This window comes from Diplotaxodon limnothrissa, linkage group LG4, assembly GCF_057381915.1.
Source record: "Diplotaxodon limnothrissa isolate DT_005_m linkage group LG4, D_limnothrissa_male_GT1.1, whole genome shotgun sequence".
Taxonomy (NCBI): domain Eukaryota; kingdom Metazoa; phylum Chordata; class Actinopteri; order Cichliformes; family Cichlidae; genus Diplotaxodon; species Diplotaxodon limnothrissa.
Genome location: NC_140599.1, coordinates 18964956 through 18983635, shown reverse-complemented (window position 1 = coordinate 18983635; position 18680 = coordinate 18964956). Strand labels below are relative to the sequence as shown.

The 18680-nt window shown below is 39.1% G+C and overlaps 4 protein-coding genes across 4 annotated transcripts; 2 read left to right on the top strand and 2 right to left on the bottom strand.

Annotated features, from left to right (window-relative positions):
• The first annotated feature begins 548 nt into the window (after positions 1–548).
• LOC146633636 (cytosolic Fe-S cluster assembly factor narfl-like) lies at positions 549–5386 on the top strand. The gene is made up of 11 exons (XM_085351572.1): positions 549–615; positions 1602–1697; positions 1782–1925; positions 2013–2145; positions 2232–2366; positions 2910–3028; positions 3125–3254; positions 3335–3407; positions 3536–3673; positions 3928–4085; positions 4477–5386. The coding sequence occupies exons 1-11, from the start codon at positions 550–552 to the stop codon at positions 4716–4718; spliced, it is 1434 nt and encodes a 477-aa protein (XP_085207698.1). The 5' UTR covers position 549; the 3' UTR covers positions 4719–5386.
• LOC146633635 (transcription factor E4F1-like) lies at positions 5119–7333 on the bottom strand. Its single transcript, XM_085351875.1, has 6 exons — positions 7327–7333; positions 7036–7217; positions 6810–6930; positions 6553–6705; positions 6215–6405; positions 5119–5238 (listed from the first exon to the last, which is right to left on the bottom strand). The coding sequence occupies exons 1-6, from the start codon at positions 7331–7333 to the stop codon at positions 5119–5121; spliced, it is 774 nt and encodes a 257-aa protein (XP_085208001.1).
• A 2486-nt stretch (positions 7334–9819) lies between these two features.
• LOC146633634 (cytosolic Fe-S cluster assembly factor narfl-like) lies at positions 9820–14108 on the top strand. The gene is made up of 11 exons (XM_085351573.1): positions 9820–9886; positions 10873–10968; positions 11053–11196; positions 11284–11416; positions 11503–11637; positions 12180–12298; positions 12395–12524; positions 12605–12677; positions 12803–12940; positions 13195–13352; positions 13746–14108. Exons 1-11 carry the CDS (start codon positions 9821–9823, stop codon positions 13985–13987), a joined length of 1434 nt encoding a protein of 477 aa, XP_085207699.1. The 5' UTR covers position 9820; the 3' UTR covers positions 13988–14108.
• A 1480-nt stretch (positions 14109–15588) lies between these two features.
• LOC146633633 (transcription factor E4F1-like) lies at positions 15589–16605 on the bottom strand. The gene is made up of 5 exons (XM_085351874.1): positions 16599–16605; positions 16308–16489; positions 16082–16202; positions 15825–15977; positions 15589–15677 (listed from the first exon to the last, which is right to left on the bottom strand). The coding sequence occupies exons 1-5, from the start codon at positions 16603–16605 to the stop codon at positions 15589–15591; spliced, it is 552 nt and encodes a 183-aa protein (XP_085208000.1).
• Positions 16606–18680: the final 2075 nt, after the last annotated feature.

Below are 18680 nucleotides of genomic sequence, written 5' to 3'. Positions count from 1 at the left end.
TTTCCACATCCATGTAACAAGTGTGTAGTCTAGGTTCATGCTGGCTGTAGTTGCTCACATCGAACCTTGATAATGGCCCATGGCATTGCACTTAATGCAAGGGAGACTTCTTCAAGAGGTCTAATTTTATGAACTTACATTTGTATTGATTTAAATGGAGAAGGAACAAACTCTTGTCCCTGCTTCACATCGCCTGTTTCAATGCTTCGTTGCCTTATGTTACAGTCATTTCATATTTACACAGAGACCTTTATGAGTCATGAGTGGCAACACTAAGCAGTACAAAAATAAGACTTTGGCAAATGTACTGGTGATCTTTTACCCGTAAATGACCTTGCAGTGGGGGGGTCATTTAAGGGTCAAGTGGTTTTACGCTTTAAAGAAAACATTCGTAGAAAAAAGATAATTGTGGGTATCAGTGTTTTGGCTTCGTAAAACAATATAATTTATGTATTTATTGACATAGGTATACAGTTGACATTTCTAAGGTTTGTGTCTGTGTTTCTCCCTGCTATTCGCGACATACGAGTAAACTTTACGGCAGTAAATATGGCTTCTCATTTCAGCGGTGTGCTGCAGCTGACAGACCTCGATGATTTTATAACTCCTTCTCAGGCAGGTTTTGTAACACTCGTGTAACATCTTACAATATCATATGTATTTTTGTGGGACATCGCTAACGAGTGATTAGCTTCACGTGTATGTATAAAAAAATAATACTAATTGAAGAAAACCTACCCAAGTCGCTAGCATATCTAACCGTAACTGTTCTTATCTGTTGTGAGTTGACATAGAGTAGTTTTCGAACAAAGTTCGCCATATTACGATATTTATAAATTGGAGTAATTTTGTCTCAGTTTGTAAAATCCGTGAACTTTAAAGTGACGAGACGGATGTTGCGCAGTTAGCTTACTGCTAGTTATAGCGATCATGACGCAAGTATGACGAACTGCTGGAAACAAGTCTTTTAAAAAGAGCTTATCGCGCTCGCTAGCAATGGTTTTGTGTTTTATGTCCTATCATATACTTTTTCCTGTGTTGTTTTAGTTTTCTTTGGTGCCTCTGGGCGTTGTCATAAATTGTTTTCTATTGTACATGAATGGAAAGGCGGTTGATCGAGATGACATACCTATGGAGGAATGAAATGCCTAGTGAACCTTTTAACCAGATTAAGCTGATGAGCCACACCATGAAGATATGAGAAAAAAGGTGTGGAAGTTAGGTTAAGAAGACCTAAGGTGAAGGTGACCAATCAGTGAGCAGCAGTATGTGTTTCAGTATGTTGCTCCGAGAAGGAGCAATGTTTGCTTTGAGAGTGTTGATAGAGAAGGTCTGAAGGTGTTGCACTGTGTCTTTGTGGAACCAGAGAAAGCAGGAATGGGGAAAAGAGGTAGACCTTAGTGAGATTCATGGATGTAGTGAAAAAGGACATGCAGAGAGTTGGTGTGACAGGAGGGGATACTAGGGCCAGGTGGTGGAAGATGATCCACCGTGGCAAACCCCAAAATTGAGAACAATAAAAGAATTAAAAGAACATTGTATGTGGATTTAGCATTTAAAAAATTGCTAATTTATTTTTTCTTGTTGACTTTTTTCTGCAGGAGTGTGTTAAGCCTGTCAAACTAGAGAAGAAACAAGGTAAATCTGTGGCCAAAATACAGATAGAAGATGATGGCAGTTATATACAAGTCAACAAGGTGGGTTTAAAGGCTTGAGTTTGAGTTGTTGAATTTCAGGTATTGCACCGCCCCATATTTTGAGTTCATCAAATGTGTTTTTAGGATGGTGGGAAGCAGAAGTTGGAGAAAGCAAAGATCACACTGAACGACTGTTTGGCCTGCAGTGGCTGTATCACCTCAGCTGAGAGTGTCCTCATCACACAGCAAAGCCATGAAGAGCTCTTCAAAGTGCTCCGTAGGAACAAGGTAGAGTTACGTCGTCTGAATGCTACTTACATGAGACTAATAATTTAGCCTGGCATCATTTTCACCTGTGAATCATTTCAACTTCAGGCCAATGAGACAGAGCAAAAGATTGTGGTGGTGGTGTCAGTGTCACCACAGGCCAGAGCCTCCCTGGCAGCACATTATAACCTGAGCAGTAGTGAGGCAGGCAGGAGGCTTACCTCGTTCTTCAAAGACCTTGGTGAGTGTAAATATGCATTCAAACAATGGGCTTATTTAGGTTGACATAGTCACCTCTGAAAATTGTTGTTGTTACTGTTGTTGCAGGAGTTCATCATGTGTTTGATACCAGCTTCAGTCGGACCTTTAGTCTGCTGGAAAGTCAGAGAGAGTTTGTGGAGCGTTTCCAAAGGAAGGAACAGGATAGTAAGGCCCTGCCCATGCTAACGTCAGCCTGTCCAGGTATTCCACCAGAAACACTCAGGAGCACAAAGTAAAATTAGTGATGTTGGAGGGTCCTGCCTTTTTCACGTCATCCTTGTTTGTCTTTCATCGTTTACTGTCCTTGTGTGTAAAAAAAAAAAAAAAAAAAAAATGTTCCACTCTCACAAAGAAAGATAGAATGTTTAAAATTTTATTAGGTACTTGGTATATTTATTGATTTGATCAAAGGTTAAATTAACAGAAGTCAGTCCTCCAGTGTCAAATAATATCTAGTAATCCAGTATGCAGTTGGGTTAGTTAACAGTGATGGGCCACATAACTGACATAATACTGTGTAGAAGTCTTGGGCCACCCTTCATTTCTTTATATTTTGCTAGAAAAATGGTGGAAATAGATGGAGTGATTTATTGAAATGTGCAAAATGAAACTGAAATAGAGTAGATAATGGGTACACAGAGTTTGTACAATTCTAACAAGCTTGAAAGTCAATAATTAGTCTGACCAACTTTATTCTTCAACCCAGCCTGGACTGTCTTAGGCAAGTGTCTCTCTTTGGTTCAGGGTGGATCTGTTATGCAGAGAAGACTCACGGGGAGTATATTCTTCCATTTATTAGTACCACTCGCTCCCCCCAGCAGATGATGGGATCTTTGGTCAAAAGCTATTTTGCTGAACGACAGGTGAGCTTTGTATTTGTTGAGGAGTGGTGTAAATATACACAGTTCAAAAGTCTCAAAAAGAGAGGCTGCTGAAATGTGTGTTCCATGTATTTTTAGAAGCTGAGTCCACAGCAGATCTACCATGTGGCAGTAATGCCTTGCTTTGACAAGAAACTTGAGGCTTCACGGTCAGACTTCTACATGCCCAACGCTGAGACCCGTGAAGTGGATTGTGTCATCACGTCTGGTACAGTGATTACTCCTATAGTGGTCTTTGTGCGTATGGACTCGCATTATCGTCGGTCTTATTTTTCCTATCTATTAAAGGGGAGGTTCTGAAAATGCTGGAGGAGGAAAATGTGTCCCTTAATGATCTGGAGTCTGCTGCCCCAGATATAATGTACGTTCTTTTTCATTTTGCTTTTTTTTTTTTTTAAAAAATTTGATAATTCACTCACATAAAGTAATTATACAATTCCACCTGCATAGCTAGACTCATTCCCTATTCATTTATTTTTTTTATCACAGGTTCAGCAGTTTCTGTGGAGATGAGTTCCTGAGTCATGCTGGGAGTGGATCAGGAGGTTACCTGCATCACGTTTTTACACATGCTGCCAAGCACCTTTTCGGAGAGGAGGTGAAGAATCTTACCTACAAGACCCTCAGGTGAGCATGTCGCCTCTTCTTAAAGCAGCAGAAGCGCTTCACGGTGGTGTGATGTGTCCTGGAACAGCCAAGCTCGAAACCAAATATAAATGAGGACACATTCTGTGCTCGTGATGCACATTCACAGTAGCTAGATCATCTCAAAGTAACACTACTCATGAGACTGATTATGCCACTCCACCATGTCAGGGGAATGTTCAGTTTCTGTTGATTTATATGATGCAAGAACCCGACACAATCACTCTTTGCCACAGGAATAAAGACTTCCAGGAGGTGAGTCTAGAGAAAGATGGCGTTGTCCTGCTGTGCTTTGCCTCAGCCTACGGCTTCCGCAACATTCAGAACCTGGTGCAAAAACTCAAGAGGGGAAAATCGCCTTACCACTTTGTTGAAGTTATGGCCTGCCCATCAGGTGAGGTGAAAAATGCAGATGTTCAACTTTCCAGATACCTTTTTTTTTTTTTTTTTTTTTTTTCATGTGAGCCATTGAACTTTTGACCTATTAGAATAGGAGGTTACCCACATAAGAGACTGAATTGTTACCTCAGCACTATCATTTTTACATGCAAATTAGCCACGCTAAGCGATAAGCTGGTCCGAATGTTTTAAAAATGGCATTGCTACATACAAATGGACATGAAATTATAAGATGCAGCATTTAGTCACATCTGTGAAGTGAATAGTACAACATGCATGCATTACATCGTCAGGGGAATAACCAACAAACAAACTCCACAATAGTCACATCAGCTTGCCGTTTGTTATTTAATGTTTATCTATGTTTGTCTTTACCTCTTGTTCAGGAAGCCTGAATGGCGGCGGGCAGGTGAAGCCCTCGACTGGCCAAAACCAAAAGGAGTTGCTCCAGAAAGTTGAGGATCTCTACAAAGCAGAGCGCCCCCTGTTGCCAGAAGATGACGCTCGCGTAGCTGAATTGTACCAGTCCTGGCTCAACAGTGTAGGAGATGAAAGAGCCAAAGAGCTGTTACACACACAATACCACACTGTGGAAAAAATGACCAATGGTCTCGCTATGAAGTGGTGATACATGTTTTTTGTTGTCCAGCAGAGTGTTTCTGCAGAGTTTTATTTTGCACAAATTTTGGACAGGCTGTGTCTACAGATCGTCCAAATATATAATATTTGTTTGCTAATACCTCTTTGTAAAACACTTTCCTCACCTAAAAGCTTTATGGCAGAGGGGTATACAATGAAGGAAGACCAACACAGTCAGGCTGTCTCTTCCTTAGCTGCCTTGACAAAACCTAAAACCAGAGTCGGCGATAATGGAGGTGGTTATCAAGTTTCTCTGTTAAACTGGCATTTCTGCTTCAGGTTCTATGTACACTCACATTAAAAAATGAGCATTTCACACATCACACGACGACTCTTGCACACAAAATGATCCCTATGAGTGTCATCCAATTCTAATCAGAGATGATGCTTTACAGCTGAGCTTCATTTGTGATGTTACTAAGATACGGCTTAATAACGTGCACATATGTAAGGTATTCCACCAGCAGAGAATCTGTATTGCATTTAAAGATGAAAATGTGCCATTTAACCTGCTTTGAACAGGTTCAGCAAAAGTCATCGCAGTGATTTAGCCACTGGGCCACCTTTGTGCTGCTGAAAACTTTGGTATAAAGTTGACACAGCCAACAAGCTCATATATTCTTAGTAAATATGTGAAAACCTGTTAAAATGTAAGCAAAATGTATTCATTGATTTGATCGTTACGTGTGTACACATTTTGAAAATAAACATTAATTATAGCTGTGTGTTTTATAAGTTACTGAAAAAAGAACACTGTGTCCTGAATATGGATTGAGACCGATGTTTTATTAAATAATCTTTTGACTCCCATATACAGCTTTTAGGCTCTTGTATTTTGTGCATGTAATCTTTGGGATGAAAATCATCAATTTACATTCATAGTGATGTTCACTGCATGTATTTTTCTACCCTTGTAATACACTTTAACATATTCAATACCTGTCCCAAAATAGTGAGCACAAGGTAGAGTCTAAATGACAAACAAATTCACTTAAATTAAGGTAAATTAGATCTGAAGCTTTCACTTCCAGAATTAAGAGGACAAAGACACTGGGAAATATATATATACACATATACATCATCTCTAAACTGACCAAAAAAGTTAAATGAGAGAACTGTAGCAATGTTACCAGTGTAATTACAGAGGGGTGCAGATATTGAAAAGCATGTTAGATATAAGTGGGATAAACTGATTTCATTTTTACAGGAAAGCTCTCTGTAGTAAGCTGGAGCACTGTGAGAAATGTTACATTTGAACAAATAGAAAACTACATCAAAGAAAAGTTCCAGAAATTATGAATGCTGGCAATCATCTCTTTGCAGATTTGAAGAAAAAAAAAAAATTCTGTGTAACTCTACTTTAAACTGCCTCAAAAGAATCTCGTGCAAAAATGCACCAAATAACTTTAAAGGAGAGGATTCAGTATGTCTTATGTGTGCATTTTAGCAAGAGTTTAAAAATAGTGTTTGAATCTTCATCCTAACCTGTTGCTCCTGTGTAGTTCCATCAACCTCCATTGTAAAGTGGACCTGATGGAGAACCTCTTGGGAACCAGACTCTACCACACTGACCACAGCGGTCTCAGCCTCCACCATTTCCTGCTCCACCGGCTGCTGCTCCTCCACAACTACAACCTCTTGCTGGGCAGCCACTGCAGCTTGATCAGCGTCGATTCCTGAACAAATCGCAAAGAATCAGCAAATCTTCAAACTGAGGCATAATACACTATAAATTAAACTGACTATACATCCATAAAGACGACTTGTTAGTTTTTAGCTAGTTTCTTAAGAACAAATACACAAAGACAGGAGCTAAATCCAACCTTTCTGCACTCCATCCTTGCTGACCAGGATTTCCTTGTACTGAACAAAGCGGATCTTTTCTGTGCATGGTGTGAGAGCTTTGAGGTGTCTGGTGAGAGCACCGGATTCTCTGAAGGCCTGGCCACACAGGGTACATCGATACGGCCGCTCATCTGCAAGAGAAAAGATGTCATTTAAAATGTAGTTAGGTCATTTTCACGAGATGACGTCGGATTAAATAAATAGGTCTCGTGTGACGTCGGTTTTCTCGTCGTACCGGTGTGGCGACGGTTGTGACGAATCAGGGAACCTTTTGTTCGAAACGACGTCCCACATAGGTCACATGAGAAGTTTTTCTGGTCACTGTGAGTTTTCATGTGCGTTCTCAAGATATTGGTCTGAGAAGAAGAAAAAATGAATAAATCACACAGGCCAAATTAGCAACATAAACTCCTAATAACCATTGTGTTTACATTTTCCAATTAAAATAAATGCAAACTCACAGTTTTAAATGTTTTTTTACAAAGGTGGCAAATGTAACGTCCCTCTGTGTTGACTTTATACATGAGCTTGTCACTGTCACCACTGTCAGATACGACTCCTTCTGTTTCATCTGACTGGTCAGACACTTTAAGGGAAGCAGTTTTCTTCCTGCGCCCTCGACCTAACTGAGTGTCGCTTACATCTGTGAGGAGGAAAAAGAAAAAAAAGCCAAAGTAATAATTCAATCTGAAATCTAATAAAAAGCTTAAAACAATGTTAACTTGAGCTGAAGAGACTTGTCACTAACATACTGAACATTGTCTCATCTCAGCCTCTTAGGATTTAGATTAATGCTGGGATTAAACACACATTGAGAAAAATACAATGTGGGAAATGCAGGTAAATACAAGCCAAATTCAAAAAGATGGGTCATTGTGTAAACTGTAAATATAAACAGAATCCATTTCTAAATCTCATAAACCCTTAATTTATTCACAATAGAACACAAAAAAAACCATTAAATGTTTAAACTGATACCAGGCACGATTATCTCATCAAAATTACTGTATCACGGCTTCTCGGGGCCAAAGCTCATTTAAAATGGATTTGAGGCAAAGTGAAAAACAGATCTGCGGTCAAATAAAGTCAAAATCTGAAATTCTTTTTGGAAAAGATGGATGCAGTGTCCTCTGGATTAAAGACAGAGAGACCATGGGATTGTCGTCTGCGCTAAGGTCAAAAGCCTGCATCTCTGATGTTATGAGTGTGCACTAATATTTATGTAATTACAAGCTTGGGCATCTGGAAAGGCATCATTAATGCTTTTTCATAAAATATGGGTTTAAGAGGTTTGAAAATCATTAAATTCTGTTTATTTATATTTCAATTCAATTCAATTCAATCTTTATTGGCAGACTACATGTCCATAAAAACAAGACAAGAAACACACACACACACAACACAAGGTATACCATTAAATATATATATGTATATAAATAAGTATATAAATCATTTGTAAAAATATAAAACCATAATATACATAAAACACAATTACTTAAAATAAATCAATAAATACACAAACACTTTAACCAGTGCTTTCTGAGACTGGATGAGTAACGGGAACCACTCACTGTCGGATCTGTAAGTGCTAAAATTATACTGTTACTCGAACCATCCAGTCGTTCTCTAAAACTGAACATTAACTTTCTTAAAAGTGCTTTAAAAGTCCAGACACCCACAGCTACAAACATCTGACTGGCACTACCACTTCTAGGTATCCTGCAAAGGATTCTCATCGCATCATTATATGCAACATGCAGCTTCTGCATGCTACATTGTTTGTAGGATGACCACAAGGGGGCAGTATATAGCGGTGTGCAATACGCTTTAAACAAAGCCACTTTAACTGGAAGTGAACAAAAGCTGAATTTGCGTGCAATAGTATTTGCCTGCACATAGAGCTTACATCGTTGTCTGTATATGTCATCATCATCATTCATTTGCTCAGTAATAAAGTGACCGAGGTATTTCACCTTTTTATGAACTTCAAGAGTTTTTTGTGCCAGTTTAAACAAAGGGAAATTTAGCTGTTTATCCTGCTTGGTTCTACATATCAAAACAGCACTTTTAGCAGCATTGTACTCAATGTCATATTGCACACCATATTCAGTACAGACATTAAGAAGATCCTGTAACCCAGCACTGCTTGGACTAAAAACAACCAGGTCATCTGCATACACAAGATGATTTATCAGTGCTTCACCTAATATACACCCAGTGTTACAGGCTCTCAGCTGTATGGACAAATCATCGACATATAAATTAAATAAAATTGGAGACAAAATCCCACCCTGTCTGACACCATTGCTGACACCAAAGGGGGCAGAAATACTGCTTCCCCATTTAACCTGCATGTTCTGATGAGCGTACCAGTAAGAGAGAATCCTCACGATGTATTGAGGAACTCCCCGTGTCTTCAATTTATCAAAAAGTTTTCTGTGGTTCACTCGATCAAAAGCCTTAGAGGCATCAATGAAACACATGAGGACAGATGAATTTTTAGCCCTATACAACCTGACTATTTCCTTGAGTGCATATATGCACATGTCAGTGCCGTGCTTTGGTTTAAAGCCAAACTGATTATCCAGAGAAGAGATGAACACACTAACTCTATCAAACAGGATTCTTTCTAACACCTTAGATAAAATACTGGCTAGTGCAATCGGCCTGTAATTATCCAAACAGCTCACTTTTGCAGCTTTGTCTTTCATAACTGGTACCAGTAAAATACACAGCATTGAGTCTGGTAATATGCCATGAATCATAAACCCAGTGAAACAGAGTGCTAAAAGAGGAGCTAGCCTTAAACTAGCATGTTTTAAATGTTCTGCAGTGATGTGATCCAAACCAGAGGATTTATTATCAGACAACCTATGAATGGCTTCATATACTTCATGTGTCCTTACACTTATTGTGTCATTACTCATGTCAAGATTGTCCTCATATGGATCACTTTTTATACAGTTAAACAACGCAATACAAAAATAAGACTTTGGCAAATGTACTGGTGATCTTTTACCCTTAAATGACCTTGCAGTGGGGGGGTCATTTAAGGGTCAAGTGGTTTTACGCTTTAAAGAAAACATTCGTAGAAAAAAGATAATTGTGGGTATCAGTGTTTTGGCTTCGTAAAACAATATAATTTATGTATTTATTGACATAGGTATACAGTTGACATTTCTAAGGTTTGTGTCTGTGTTTCTCCCTGCTATTCGCGACATACGAGTAAACTTTACGGCAGTAAATATGGCTTCTCATTTCAGCGGTGTGCTGCAGCTGACAGACCTCGATGATTTTATAACTCCTTCTCAGGCAGGTTTTGTAACACTCGTGTAACATCTTACAATATCATATGTACTTTTGTGGGACATCGCTAACGAGTGATTAGCTTCACGTGTATGTATAAAAAAATAATACTAATTGAAGAAAACCTACCCAAGTCGCTAGCATATCTAACCGTAACTGTTCTTATCTGTTGTGAGTTGACATAGAGTAGTTTTCGAACAAAGTTCGCCATATTACGATATTTATAAATTGGAGTAATTTTGTCTCAGTTTGTAAAATCCGTGAACTTTAAAGTGACGAGACGGATGTTGCGCAGTTAGCTTACTGCTAGTTATAGCGATCATGACGCAAGTATGACGAACTGCTGGAAACAAGTCTTTTAAAAAGAGCTTATCGCGCTCGCTAGCAATGGTTTTGTGTTTTATGTCCTATCATATACTTTTTCCTGTGTTGTTTTAGTTTTCTTTGGTGCCTCTGGGCGTTGTCATAAATTGTTTTCTATTGTACATGAATGGAAAGGCGGTTGATCGAGATGACATACCTATGGAGGAATGAAATGCCTAGTGAACCTTTTAACCAGATTAAGCTGATGAGCCACACCATGAAGATATGAGAAAAAAGGTGTGGAAGTTAGGTTAAGAAGACCTAAGGTGAAGGTGACCAATCAGTGAGCAGCAGTCTGTGTTTCAGTATGTTGCTCCGAGAAGGAGCAATGTTTGCTTTGAGAGTGTTGATAGAGAAGGTCTGAAGGTGTTGCACTGTGTCTTTGTGGAACCAGAGAAAGCAGGAATGGGGAAAAGAGGTAGACCTTAGTGAGATTCATGGATGTAGTGAAAAAGGACATGCAGAGAGTTGGTGTGACAGGAGGGGATACTAGGGCCAGGTGGTGGAAGATGATCCACCGTGGCAAACCCCAAAATTGAGAACAATAAAAGAATTAAAAGAACATTGTATGTGGATTTAGCATTTAAAAAATTGCTAATTTATTTTTTCTTGTTGACTTTTTTCTGCAGGAGTGTGTTAAGCCTGTCAAACTAGAGAAGAAACAAGGTAAATCTGTGGCCAAAATACAGATAGAAGATGATGGCAGTTATATACAAGTCAACAAGGTGGGTTTAAAGGCTTGAGTTTGAGTTGTTGAATTTCAGGTATTGCACCGCCCCATATTTTGAGTTCATCAAATGTGTTTTTAGGATGGTGGGAAGCAGAAGTTGGAGAAAGCAAAGATCACACTGAACGACTGTTTGGCCTGCAGTGGCTGTATCACCTCAGCTGAGAGTGTCCTCATCACACAGCAAAGCCATGAAGAGCTCTTCAAAGTGCTCCGTAGGAACAAGGTAGAGTTACGTCGTCTGAATGCTACTTACATGAGACTAATAATTTAGCCTGGCATCATTTTCACCTGTGAATCATTTCAACTTCAGGCCAATGAGACAGAGCAAAAGATTGTGGTGGTGGTGTCAGTGTCACCACAGGCCAGAGCCTCCCTGGCAGCACATTATAACCTGAGCAGTAGTGAGGCAGGCAGGAGGCTTACCTCGTTCTTCAAAGACCTTGGTGAGTGTAAATATGCATTCAAACAATGGGCTTATTTAGGTTGACATAGTCACCTCTGAAAATTGTTGTTGTTACTGTTGTTGCAGGAGTTCATCATGTGTTTGATACCAGCTTCAGTCGGACCTTTAGTCTGCTGGAAAGTCAGAGAGAGTTTGTGGAGCGTTTCCAAAGGAAGGAACAGGATAGTAAGGCCCTGCCCATGCTAACGTCAGCCTGTCCAGGTATTCCACCAGAAACACTCAGGAGCACAAAGTAAAATTAGTGATGTTGGAGGGTCCTGCCTTTTTCACGTCATCCTTGTTTGTCTTTCATCGTTTACTGTCCTTGTGTGTAAAAAAAAAAAAAAAAAAAAATGTTCCACTCTCACAAAGAAAGATAGAATGTTTAAAATTTTATTAGGTACTTGGTATATTTATTGATTTGATCAAAGGTTAAATTAACAGAAGTCAGTCCTCCAGTGTCAAATAATATCTAGTAATCCAGTATGCAGTTGGGTTAGTTAACAGTGATGGGCCACATAACTGACATAATACTGTGTAGAAGTCTTGGGCCACCCTTCATTTCTTTATATTTTGCTAGAAAAATGGTGGAAATAGATGGAGTGATTTATTGAAATGTGCAAAATGAAACTGAAATAGAGTAGATAATGGGTACACAGAGTTTGTACAATTCTAACAAGCTTGAAAGTCAATAATTAGTCTGACCAACTTTATTCTTCAACCCAGCCTGGACTGTCTTAGGCAAGTGTCTCTCTTTGGTTCAGGGTGGATCTGTTATGCAGAGAAGACTCACGGGGAGTATATTCTTCCATTTATTAGTACCACTCGCTCCCCCCAGCAGATGATGGGATCTTTGGTCAAAAGCTATTTTGCTGAACGACAGGTGAGCTTTGTATTTGTTGAGGAGTGGTGTAAATATACACAGTTCAAAAGTCTCAAAAAGAGAGGCTGCTGAAATGTGTGTTCCATGTATTTTTAGAAGCTGAGTCCACAGCAGATCTACCATGTGGCAGTAATGCCTTGCTTTGACAAGAAACTTGAGGCTTCACGGTCAGACTTCTACATGCCCAACGCTGAGACCCGTGAAGTGGATTGTGTCATCACGTCTGGTACAGTGATTACTCCTATAGTGGTCTTTGTGCGTATGGACTCGCATTATCGTCGGTCTTATTTTTCCTATCTATTAAAGGGGAGGTTCTGAAAATGCTGGAGGAGGAAAATGTGTCCCTTAATGATCTGGAGTCTGCTGCCCCAGATATAATGTACGTTCTTTTTCATTTTGCTTTTTTTTTTTAAAAAATTTGATAATTCACTCACATAAAGTAATTATACAATTCCACCTGCATAGCTAGACTCATTCCCTGTTCATTTATTTTTTTTATCACAGGTTCAGCAGTTTCTGTGGAGATGAGTTCCTGAGTCATGCTGGGAGTGGATCAGGAGGTTACCTGCATCACGTTTTTACACATGCTGCCAAGCACCTTTTCGGAGAGGAGGTGAAGAATCTTACCTACAAGACCCTCAGGTGAGCATGTCGCCTCTTCTTAAAGCAGCAGAAGCGCTTCACGGTGGTGTGATGTGTCCTGGAACAGCCAAGCTCGAAACCAAATATAAATGAGGACACATTCTGTGCTCGTGATGCACATTCACAGTAGCTAGATCATCTCAAAGTAACACTACTCATGAGACTGATTATGCCACTCCACCATGTCAGGGGAATGTTCAGTTTCTGTTGATTTATATGATGCAAGAACCCGACACAATCACTCTTTGCCACAGGAATAAAGACTTCCAGGAGGTGAGTCTAGAGAAAGATGGCGTTGTCCTGCTGTGCTTTGCCTCAGCCTACGGCTTCCGCAACATTCAGAACCTGGTGCAAAAACTCAAGAGGGGAAAATCGCCTTACCACTTTGTTGAAGTTATGGCCTGCCCATCAGGTGAGGTGAAAAATGCAGATGTTCAACTTTCCAGATACCTTTTTTTTTTTTTTTTTTTTTTCTTTCATGTGAGCCATTGAACTTTTGACCTATTAGAATAGGAGGTTACCCACATAAGAGACTGAATTGTTACCTCAGCACTATCATTTTTACATGCAAATTAGCCACGCTAAGCGATAAGCTGGTCCGAATGTTTTAAAAATGGCATTGCTACATACAAATGGACATGAAATTATAAGATGCAGCATTTAGTCACATCTGTGAAGTGAATAGTACAACATGCATGCATTACATCGTCAGGGGAATAACCAACAAACAAACTCCACAATAGTCACATCAGCTTGCCGTTTGTTATTTAATGTTTATCTATGTTTGTCTTTACCTCTTGTTCAGGAAGCCTGAATGGCGGCGGGCAGGTGAAGCCCTCGACTGGCCAAAACCAAAAGGAGTTGCTCCAGAAAGTTGAGGATCTCTACAAAGCAGAGCGCCCCCTGTTGCCAGAAGATGACGCTCGCGTAGCTGAATTGTACCAGTCCTGGCTCAACAGTGTAGGAGATGAAAGAGCCAAAGAGCTGTTACACACACAATACCACACTGTGGAAAAAATGACCAATGGTCTCGCTATGAAGTGGTGATACATGTTTTTTGTTGTCCAGCAGAGTGTTTCTGCAGAGTTTTATTTTGCACAAATTTTGGACAGGCTGTGTCTACAGATCGTCCAAATATATAATATTTGTTTGCTAATACCTCTTTGTAAAACACTTTGCCATAAAGCTTTTAGGTGAGGAGAGGGGTATACAATGAAGGAAGACCAACACAGTCAGGCTGTCTCTTCCTTAGCTGCCTTGACAAAACCTAAAACCAGAGTCGGCGATAATGGAGGTGGTTATCAAGTTTCTCTGTTAAACTGGCATTTCTGCTTCAGGTTCTATGTACACTCACATTAAAAAAATGAGCATTTCACACATCACACGACGACTCTTGCACACAAAATGATCCCTATGAGTGTCATCCAATTCTAATCAGAGATGATGCTTTACAGCTGAGCTTCATTTGTGATGTTACTAAGATACGGCTTAATAACGTGCACATATGTAAGGTATTCCACCAGCAGAGAATCTGTATTGCATTTAAAGATGAAAATGTGCCATTTAACCTGCTTTGAACAGGTTCAGCAAAAGTCATCGCAGTGATTTAGCCACTGGGCCACCTTTGTGCTGCTGAAAACTTTGGTATAAAGTTGACACAGCCAACAAGCTCATATATTCTTAGTAAATATGTGAAAACCTGTTAAAATGTAAGCAAAATGTATTCATTGATTTGATCGTTACATGTGTGTACACATTTTGAAAATAAACATTAATTATAGCTGTGTGTTTTATAAGTTACTGAAAAAAGAACACTGTGTCCTGAATATGGATTGAGACCGATGTTTTATTAAATAATCTTTTGACTCCCATATACAGCTTTTAGGCTCTTGTATTTTGTGCATGTAATCTTTGGGATGAAAATCATCAATTTACATTCATAGTGATGTTCACTGCATGTATTTTTCTACCCTTGTAATACACTTTAACATATTCGATACCTGTCCCAAAATAGTGAGCACAAGGTAGAGTCTAAATGACAAACAAATTCACTTAAATTAAGGTAAATTAGATCTGAAGCTTTCACTTCCAGAATTAAGAGGACAAAGACACTGGGAAATATATATATACACATATACATCATCTCTAAACTGACCAAAAAAGTTAAATGAGAGAACTGTAGCAATGTTACCAGTGTAATTACAGAGGGGTGCAGATATTGAAAAGCATGTTAGATATAAGTGGGATAAACTGATTTCATTTTTACAGGAAAGCTCTCTGTAGTAAGCTGGAGCACTGTGAGAAATGTTACATTTGAACAAATAGAAAACTACATCAAAGAAAAGTTCCAGAAATTATGAATGCTGGCAATCATCTCTTTGCAGATTTGAAGAAAAAAAAAAAATTCTGTGTAACTCTACTTTAAACTGCCTCAAAAGAATCTCGTGCAAAAATGCACCAAATAACTTTAAAGGAGAGGATTCAGTATGTCTTATGTGTGCATTTTAGCAAGAGTTTAAAAATAGTGTTTGAATCTTCATCCTAACCTGTTGCTCCTGTGTAGTTCCATCAACCTCCATTGTAAAGTGGACCTGATGGAGAACCTCTTGGGAACCAGACTCTACCACACTGACCACAGCAGTCTCAGCCTACACCATTTCCTGCTCCACCGGCTGCTGCTCCTCCACAACTACAACCTCTTGCTGGGCAGCCACTGCAGCTTGATCAGCGTCGATTCCTGAACAAATCGCAAAGAATCAGCAAATCTTCAAACTGAGGCATAATACACTATAAATTAAACTGACTATACATCCATAAAGACGACTTGTTAGTTTTTAGCTAGTTTCTTAAGAACAAATACACAAAGACAGGAGCTAAATCCAACCTTTCTGCACTCCATCCTTGCTGACCAGGATTTCCTTGTACTGAACAAAGCGGATCTTTTCTGTGCATGGTGTGAGAGCTTTGAGGTGTCTGGTGAGAGCACCGGATTCTCTGAAGGCCTGGCCACACAGGGTACATCGATACGGCCGCTCATCTGCAAGAGAAAAGATGTCATTTAAAATGTAGTTAGGTCATTTTCACGAGATGACGTCGGATTAAATAAATAGGTCTCGTGTGACGTCGGTTTTCTCGTCGTACCGGTGTGGCGACGGTTGTGACGAATCAGGGAACCTTTTGTTCGAAACGACGTCCCACATAGGTCACATGAGAAGTTTTTCTGGTCACTGTGAGTTTTCATGTGCGTTCTCAAGATATTGGTCTGAGAAGAAGAAAAAATGAATAAATCACACAGGCCAAATTAGCAACATAAACTCCTAATAACCATTGTGTTTACATTTTCCAATTAAAATAAATGCAAACTCACAGTTTTAAATGTTTTTTTACAAAGGTGGCAAATGTAACGTCCCTCTGTGTTGACTTTATACATGAGCTTGTCACTGTCACCACTGTCAGATACGACTCCTTCTGTTTCATCTGACTGGTCAGACACTTTAAGGGAAGCAGTTTTCTTCCTGCGCCCTCGACCTAACTGAGTGTCGCTTACATCTGTGAGGAGGAAAAAGAAAAAAAAGCCAAAGTAATAATTCAATCTGAAATCTAATAAAAAGCTTAAAACAATGTTAACTTGAGCTGAAGAGACTTGTCACTAACATACTGAACATTGTCTCATCTCAGCCTCTTAGGATTTAGATTAATGCTGGGATTAAACACACATTGAGAAAAATACAATGTGGAAAATGCAGGTAAATACAAGCCAAATTCAAAAAGATGGGTCATTGTGTAAACTGTAAATATAAACAGAATCCATTTCTAAATCTCATAAACCCTTAATTTATTCACAATAGAACACAAAAAAACCATTAAATGTTTAAACTGATACCAGGCACGATTATCTCATCAAAATTACTGTATCACGGCTTCTCGGGGCCAAAGCTCATTTAAAATGGATTTGAGGCAAAGTGAAAAACAGATCTGCGGTCAAATAAAGTCAAAATCTGAAATTCTTTTTGGAAAAGATGGATGCAGTGTCCTCTGGATTAAAGACAGAGAGACCATGGGATTGTCGTCTGCGCTAAGGTCAAAAGCCTGCATCTCTGATGTTATGAGTGTGCACTAATATTTATGTAATTACAAGCTTGGGCATCTGGAAAGGCATCATTAATGCTTTTTCATAAAATATGGGTTTAAGAGGTTTGAAAATCATTAAATTCTGTTTATTTATATTTCAATTCAATTCAATTCAATCTTTATTGGCAGACTACATGTCCATAAAAACAAGACAAGAAACACACACACACACAACACAAGGTATACCATTAAATATATATATGTATATAAATAAGTATATAAATCATTTGTAAAAATATAAAACCATAATATACATAAAACACAATTACTTAAAATAAATCAATAAATACACAAACACTTTAACCAGTGCTTTCTGAGACTGGATGAGTAACGGGAACCACTCACTGTCGGATCTGTAAGTGCTAAAATTATACTGTTACTCGAACCATCCAGTCGTTCTCTAAAACTGAACATTAACTTTCTTAAAAGTGCTTTAAAAGTCCAGACACCCACAGCTACAAACATCTGACTGGCACTACCACTTCTAGGTATCCTGCAAAGGATTCTCATCGCATCATTATATGCAACATGCAGCTTCTGCATGCTACATTGTTTGTAGGATGACCACAAGGGGGCAGTATATAGCGGTGTGCAATACGCTTTAAACAAAGCCACTTTAACTGGAAGTGAACAAAAGCTGAATTTGCGTGCAATAGTATTTGCCTGCACATAGAGCTTACATCGTTGTCTGTATATGTCATCATCATCATTCATTTGCTCAGTAATAAAGTGACCGAGGTATTTCACCTTTTTATGAACTTCAAGAGTTTTTTGTGCCAGTTTAAACAAAGGGAAATTTAGCTGTTTATCCTGCTTGGTTCTACATATCAAAACAGCACTTTTAGCAGCATTGTACTCAATGTCATATTGCACACCATATTCAGTACAGACATTAAGAAGATCCTGTAACCCAGCACTGCTTGGACTAAAAACAACCAGGTCATCTGCATACACAAGATGATTTATCAGTGCTTCACCTAATATACACCCAGTGTTACAGGCTCTCAGCTGTATGGACAAATCATCGACATATAAATTAAATAAAATTGGAGACAAAATCCCACCCTGTCTGACACCATTGCTGACACCAAAGGGGGCAGAAATACTGCTTCCCCATTTAACCTGCATGTTCTGATGAGCGTACCAGTAAGAGAGAATCCTCACGATGTATTGAGGAACTCCCCGTGTCTTCAATTTATCAAAAAGTTTTCTGTGGTTCACTCGATCAAAAGCCTTAGAGGCATCAATGAAACACATGAGGACAGATGAATTTTTAGCCCTATACAACCTGACTATTTCCTTGAGTGCATATATGCACATGTCAGTGCCGTGCTTTGGTTTAAAGCCAAACTGATTATCCAGAGAAGAGATGAACACACTAACTCTATCAAACAGGATTCTTTCTAACACCTTAGATAAAATACTGGCTAGTGCAATCGGCCTGTAATTATCCAAACAGCTCACTTTTGCAGCTTTGTCTTTCATAACTGGTACCAGTAAAATACACAGCATTGAGTCTGGTAATATGCCATGAATCATAAACCCAGTGAAACAGAGTGCTAAAAGAGGAGCTAGCCTTAAACTAGCATGTTTTAAATGTTCTGCAGTG